Source organism: Sus scrofa, chromosome 9, assembly GCF_054392235.1.
Source record: "Sus scrofa isolate SSC_HxYL_T2T_F1_AM1 chromosome 9, Sscrofa_HxYL_maternal_Yorkshire_Landrace_v2.0, whole genome shotgun sequence".
Classification (NCBI taxonomy): Eukaryota; Metazoa; Chordata; class Mammalia; order Artiodactyla; family Suidae; genus Sus; species Sus scrofa.
The window spans coordinates 12,877,008-12,884,253 of NC_139391.1; the positions used below are offsets into that span (position 1 = coordinate 12,877,008).

A 7,246-nucleotide genomic window follows, 5' to 3' on the forward strand; every position below is an offset into this window, starting at 1 on the left:
TGGCGTAGGCCGGTGGCTACAGCTCCGATTTGACCCCTAGCCTGGGAGCCTCCATATGCCGCGGGAGCGGCCCAAAGAAATAGCAAAAAAAAGACAAAAAAAAAAAAATATATATTGTCTGCATTTTCTAATAATGTGCTGACTTTCCAAATTTATCTTTCAGAAAAATTTAAGAATAATCTGAATAAGAATAAAATGGAAGAATCAGTCTACCAGATTTGCAGACTTATCAAAAAGCTAGAGTTATCAAGAGTATGTGGTTTTGCAGAGGAATAGACCCATGGAACAATGGATCAGTACGGAGAACCCAGGAGCAGATGCACACAAATACACTCAACTGATTTATGACAAAGATGCAAAAGCAATTCAATGAAGGCAGCACAGCCTTGTCATCAAATGGTTGATGGAAGAATCAGGCATCCCTTTCCAATAGTTAATCAATCAATGAGTCAATCTCAATCTAAATCTCACGCCTTATATGAAAAATAAAATAGACCATAAACTTATGTGGAAAATATAACGCTGTAGAATATATAGGGGAAAAAAAACAGAGAAAATCTCTGCAACTGGGCTAGACAAAGAGTTCTTATGCTTTTTACCAAAAAAATGCAATCTAAAAATGAAAAAAATGATAAACAGACTTCATCCAAATGAAAAACTTTTGTTCCAAAAAGGTTTTGTTAAGTAGATGAAAAGACAAGCCTCGGACTGGGAAAAAATATTTGTACACCACACGTTTTATGAGGACTGGTACCTTAAGCATATATAGAACTCTCAAAACTCAACAGTAAATAAATAAATAAATAAATAAACAATCCAAACAGAAAATGCACAAGACTCGACGCGAGACATTTGACCAAAGAGGACATACAGATGGTAAATAATCATCAAAAAGATGTTCAACAGCATTATCCATAGGGAAATGTAAATGAAAGCCAGCACATGAACAGTTAAACAAATGAACTGCAGTACATCCACATCATGGTATCTTACTCAGCAATACAAAGGATGAACTGATGATGTATACAACAATTTGGATAAATCTCCATAGAATTATGCTGAAAAAAGCCAATCCCCCCCAAAGTAGGTACTGTATGAATCCACGTGTGTAACACTCTTCAAATAATAATACATAAAAATGGAGAAGAAACTAGTGAGTGTCATGGGTTAAGGATATGACTATATAAGGGCAACATAAGGGATCATGTGCTAATGGAAATGTCCTATGTCTTGACTGTATCACTGTCAATATCTTGATTATCACATGGTACTACAGTTTTGCAAAGATGTTACCATTAATAGAAACTGGGTGAAGGGTACATGGGTTCTTTACTATTTTTACAACTACACTGCTTCTACAATTACCTCAAAATTTAAAAAAAATTAAAAAAAAAAAAAAAAGCTCAGACTTTGGGACAAAGCTAGGTGATGCTGGGCAAGTCACTTCCCTTCTCTTAGGGCTAAAAGGATTAAATTAAGAGAGCAATGTCTAAGCATAGTGCCTGGCACAGGTAAGCGCACAACTGATGGCTATTAAAATGGTAATCAAGAGTTATGTCAGCAGGGATGGAGAAGTGTACAGAAAAAAAAAAAATGATGGTGCCAATGGGTTTTGGTGGAAGATTAGACTTGGGATGGTGGTTAGCAAGGAGTCAAGGACGCCACCCAAGTTTCTCGCAGAGCAAGTGGATGTTCAATGGCATCGTCTACTGAGCAGATGTGGGATGAGGAAGAGAAGAATAAACAGGAGTTTAACTCTGGGTGTGGTGGGTTTGTGATGACGGGGAGACAGTCAAGTAGAGATGGCCAGCTAAAAACTGCATTTGCAAGTCTGGAGTTGTGAACACATCTCTGAGATGGAAATTTAACTCGGTAGTGACAGCATCCAAATGACAACTGAAGCCAGGAGAATAGATAGGATCTCCATGTAGGAGAAAAGAGCCCAGAGCATAGCCACCGGATCTAAAAAGGAGCTTCAACCTTTAAGAATTGGATAAAGAGGGTCAGTTTGGCAAAGAAAATTTGAAACGACCAAAAAAGGAGAAAAGTCAGGCATACATGGTATCATTCAAGACTAGAGGAAGGTGCTTCAAGAAAGAGTGAGTGGTTCATTATGATCAAGCAGTGAAGAAATAAAATAAGGAATGAAAACGACACCTCTGAATTTAGTGACACCTGGGCGACACTGGTGCCTTTCTAAGAATAGCTTTGGTGAAACGGCAAAGTAGGTTTCAGACTGGAGCCCACTGAGAAGGAGGCAGGAGAAATGGAGACAGTATTCGCAGTCACGAAAAAGTTTAGCCCAAAGAAAAAGAGAAAGCACAGTGAGAAGGAAGGGGTCTGACAATGAGGGAGAATTTTATTAAAAAGGAAGGATGTTTAAACACTGATGGAAAGGAAGCGGTGGAGGGAAAAGTTGAAGATTCATGGCAGAAAGGGGAAGAAGGCCCTGAATGGGCAGGAGAGAACATGTTCCAGAGCACAGCGTGCAGAGTTAGCTCAGTGATAAGGGGCACCTCATCCACTCTACGAATTCCAAAGAAAAAGGAAATGAACCACACAAACTTGGGAACGTGGTTGCAGTGTGTGCAGATAGCTATCCCAAATAGCTTCATTTTCTTTGTGAAGGAGAAGGCAAGGTCATCCACTAAGACTGAATGGGTGGATGAACTTTTTTTTGGATTAACTTTTATTATCACTATCTAATCCAGTGCCAGGGACACAAATATCTAATTTAAAAAGCTTATTTAACAAATAAAATGAAAACAAGCAGTTTCTTAAATTCAGTTCTTTACAATCAATACACAACTTTCTCCAGGTTAACCACCAGGGGGCAGTGCTGCCACCAATCTTTTCCCCTAAATCTTCTAACCCAGAGAAAATAGAAAATTATAGGGCAGTAAATGTCATAAAATACGTTTTCCTCAAGAAGACACAGCTTCACCTTTTTATACATGTACATGTGTGTGTGTTCACCCACGTGCAGAGCATGCACATACTCATATACCCGCATATTCTGGCGTGACGGGAGGGCTGTTCCTTCTGCCAGCCTCCCACCGCAACCTTACTATGATGCCCCAGGGGCAATACTCACCATTTCCAGAGGTCACTTTCTGTAATCCCTCCAGAGCACACAGTAAATACTGAATAGACCTTTTACTCTTTCTTCTAATCAATAAATTGGAAAAGACACTGATTTCTTAGACACAGAATTCCCTAAAGCTAATCCTGCTAACATTTGCCATAGCTTCTTTCAAGTTATTTTTTCACCCCGACACCTACCTCCGCCTCAAATTAGAGGCAGGTTTTTTAAATTAATTTTAAGCAGGTGTAATCTATTTCATAAGCTGCTTTCCCCCTTATTTCAGATGCTTGATACATTCTTACAATGAAGATTTATCAATCTCTAATACCACATGGCCATTATATATAGCAGAATAAGCAGCCATTGGGGGGCGGGGGGTGTTTTGCAACGGGGTTAGGAAATACTTCTTTCCTAGTTTGGGCCTGATGACCTTGGGCCTCTGCTGAACAGAGGGAGCTGGAAGAGTTCTAACTTAAAGCAAGACATTCTCAAGACCCTCAAAGAAAAGAAGATGCCAGGGAAGACTGTTCCCCAAGAGTTCAGGATCAAACAAATCAGCTCAGGTTCAACTAAGGGAACTGAACTTCCACAGGAGGGGCAATTTCCAATCATACCAATGACTCTAGCCTAAGAAAAGCTGCTGCTAGTTTGGTCTTATGGGATAAAGCTGCGAGGGGGGTGGGAAAAGGCTGAGGTCATCTTATGACTGCAGGGTGTCAAGTACTTCAAATGGGGGGAAAGGTGCTTGACCCTAAAGCCTCCACACTTGGTTATTTTGAGCTAAAGTTGCTTGGGAACGAAAATACCCATGAAGTGGACCATAAAGAGTCTGGGTGATTGAGCTGACGCAGTCCTCAGTCAATGTAGATACAGTGGCAAACTGTTTCAGAAACGAAGTTTCAAGGTTGTTTAGGATGGGGTTCTAATTTAACAACTAAGAACATATTTTTATTGGATGCTTTATTCCACTGGCCGGGATGGTATGACACTTTAACTGATGGTTTTCAGAAGCTCTTTGGGGCCAAAGGATTTTGGTTTGGTTTTATATTCGTAAAAATACTAATAGCAAATTACTCTTCCTTAACCTCCCAATAGAAAGATTCACTTTTCCGAATGAACCCATAGAACCCTCCAGAGAAGTTTCTTAGTAATCAGAGTTCTTTGGCTACACAGACATCTCTGAAAATGAGCTTTAAAACCAAGATGAACACCTCATTGTCTCACCCCTACTATATTTAAAATCTATGTCTACTTTCAAAAGTCATGCGCTAAATCCTTAGGTTTTCCCCCCAGCAAACGATCTAAATAAGAGCCTGATTTCATTTACATACACACTGGCTCGCTCTCCCCAACAACAACACTTCCTTTGAAAAACAGAATGTCACTTCCTCAATCCAGAGGCCAGAAGTCCCTCGGTTCTGATCTGGGGAGCCAAGACAGGAAACTCTGGTAAGCTTCTGCCTCTCCCCTCATGGAAAGCCACTGGTGCAGCTGACAGAGGGCAGGGTCTATTCCGAGCTCCCCTGATGCACTGCAGCTGGAAGGCAACAGCTCACTTCCAGGCTGTGGGAATGATCCCAGAGAGCCCGGCACCACGAGTCGGTTTAACAAGGACATATCAAAGGAAGGGATGAGGAGAGGGTGGCAAACTGGGACACCTTTTAGCCACCTTGCTTGCGTTTCCAGACTCAGGCGAACAGCCCAGGACTGATTTCAGCCAAATCTCAGGGACTGGCCCCATCTCGTACTCTGACCCCACCAAGCAGGACATCTTCAGGTGGAAGGGGAAAAAAAAGCCAGACCTCCTCACCGCTCCCACCGGGCTGTACCACCTTCCCCACGATACTGCCAGCCTCTCACCGAGAAGGGAGAGGCTGCCCCAGCAATTTCAGTAAACACGTCGCTTAGCACCACCTGGCAACTGAGAACCTTGATCTCTCCCGACCCCAGACGCCGAGGACCGCACAACACAAAACCCGGGCCAGTTGTAGCCGACCAAACTGCAGTGTCACTATCGTGGGGTGGGTTGGGGAGGGGAGGAACGGGGGGATCCATGTGAGAGACAGACAGAATAAAGGGAAAGAAGGGGGACAAACAAATGAGTCACTTAATACAAGGGCTGCACATGCCGCTGACGCTGCCCGTGATGCAGAGGCTGTGGACTGGAAGGAAGCAGGCGGCCACCGGGAGGGGCGGGCAGAGAAAGGCAAGGGGGAAAGGGTGTGAGGCGCCTCGCCCTTTGTGGGGCCAGGCGGCGGGGCCCCGTAGCCTACGCCCCCCTTTCCTACTCGCTCCCCCAAGCCCGCGGGCTGAAGCCGCTCGGGGTTACTACGGTCCCCCGGCCCCGGGAATCAACTCTTTCCGGCTCCGAAAACAATCAATACAAACTTCAATAGTGCCTTTAGTTTGCAGGGAGGCTGGCTAGGGAGGCGCCGCCGCCGCGCCCGCCCCGCGGAGAGGGAGCCGCAGCCTCAACCTGGCCGGCCGCCCGCCCCGCCCCTCGGCGGCGCACCTGTGACAGGTGTGCAGGTACCCCGCACAGCCCCGAGCCGCCCCGAGGCCCGCCCTCCCCGCCGGCGCCGGTCCCCCCGGAGCCCGCAGCCCTCCCGCAGGCCGCAGGGCGCCCCCCGCCCGCGCCCTCGGCGGCCGCACCCGCTCTCGCCCGCACTCACATAGCGCCTCAACTTCTTCTCGGGGGGCGATTTCCTCAGCCAGCCCGTGCACACCACGTCGCCGCCGCCGCTCATGCTGCCGGCCGCCTGGAGCCCGCCGCGGGGTCGACGGACAAGGGCGCGGGCGCGGGCGGCTGGGTCAGTCGGCCGGCGGTGCGCAGCTCGCGGGGGAGGGAGGGGCCGGGGCAGCCGGCGGCCGCGGGGCGAGGACGAAGCGGCGCGGCGCGGGCCCGGCCGCCCTGCGCGCTCCCGCTCTCCCCGCGCGCGCCGGCGCGCTCTCCCGGCGGGGCCGCGGCGGGGGCCCCGGCAGGAAGGGCGGCGCGCTCGCCACGCCCACAGCCCGCCGCGCCCCCGGGCGGGCTGTCTTCAAAGACGCAAACAGCGCCTGGCGTCTTCGGTTCCCAGAGGCCCGAGGCTCGCGAGGAGGCCGGCCGCACCCCCCCGGGTCTGGCTTTTTTCTCCCCCCGCCCTGAAGCCTCGAGGGGGCAGCGGGGGCGGCGGCCGCGCCCCTGGTGGGAATGGAGGTGGGGCGATGGGAAGGGACTGCGCGGCCTCGATCGCGAATCGATTTTTCACAGAGGGTCGTCGGGAAGAGACCCAAGGGCTGCTCCCGCTTCCTATCCTTCCCTGAGTTTCAGGTTTCAGTGGGTCAGGTTCTGGCTGAAATTAGTGATGCGCTTCCCAGCAAGAGTTCCATTAACTCTCTCGCCCCCTTGATGGGCGAAGGAAAGACGGAAACTACTGGGTGCTGGGCCCTTTGATAATCCTTGCTTAGATGACTGTCAGAGATCTACAACTTGGGCGGTGTTATTCCCATTTCACAGACAGCCTAAGGTCCCCAAGCCGGTGCAGTGCAGTCCGGTTTCTAATTCTGGGGGCGGGGGCAGGTGGGGGGGGGGTCCTGCTCTTCTGCTATTTAAGGTGGTAGAATTGTTTTAACGTCTGCAGATGAACTTGGGGTCCTCTTATTACCAAGAAAGTCCAGCTGGCTCCCCCCTTGCCTCTGGGAAAAAGCAATTCAATAGAAAATTCTAGGGATTTGCAGAGTCAAGGAAGCCAAAGTGAGTCAATGTTCTATTTCATAGTGAATTGTAAGGCAAGGTGAAATTGGGGTCAAAATTCCCCGGACCTTCAACTCATTGACACAGGTTATGAGAACTCTCTGGAGCGCATATGACACAGCTACCTCTCTTACTGCGTTGCAGTGAGGTTTATTTAACTAAGATCGAACACGTGGACGCACACACCTGACAAACCCAGCACTTCAGGTGGAGAGGAGAGGGGAAAAAAACAAAGCCAAAACCCCAGAAACCTTTGGTAGGGGCTCTTTTCAAGTCAGAAAATGTCTTTACAAGCAGCATTAAAAGGTAGGTCCTCAAAAAGAATGACATATATGTACGACTGAGTCACTTTGCTGTACAGCAGAAACTGACACAACATTGAAAATCAACTATACTTTAATAAAACACAAAAAATTAAAAGGTAGGTC

General features: G+C 47.9%; 1 protein-coding gene across 2 annotated transcripts in view; it reads right to left on the reverse strand.

The window, feature by feature from the left end:
* GAB2 (GRB2 associated binding protein 2) overlaps positions 1 to 6,062 on the reverse strand; it is a 188,299-nt gene extending 182,237 nt beyond the window's left edge. For both annotated transcript variants that reach the window (XR_002335549.2, XM_003129701.5), the window contains exon 1: positions 5,758 to 6,062. Coding sequence is in view for 1 of the 2 variants with exons in the window: in XM_003129701.5 (XP_003129749.1) it covers positions 5,758 to 5,832 (75 nt within the window). In the remaining variant the exon portion in view is untranslated. The remainder of the gene's footprint in view (positions 1 to 5,757) is intronic.
* Positions 6,063 to 7,246: the final 1,184 nt, after the last annotated feature.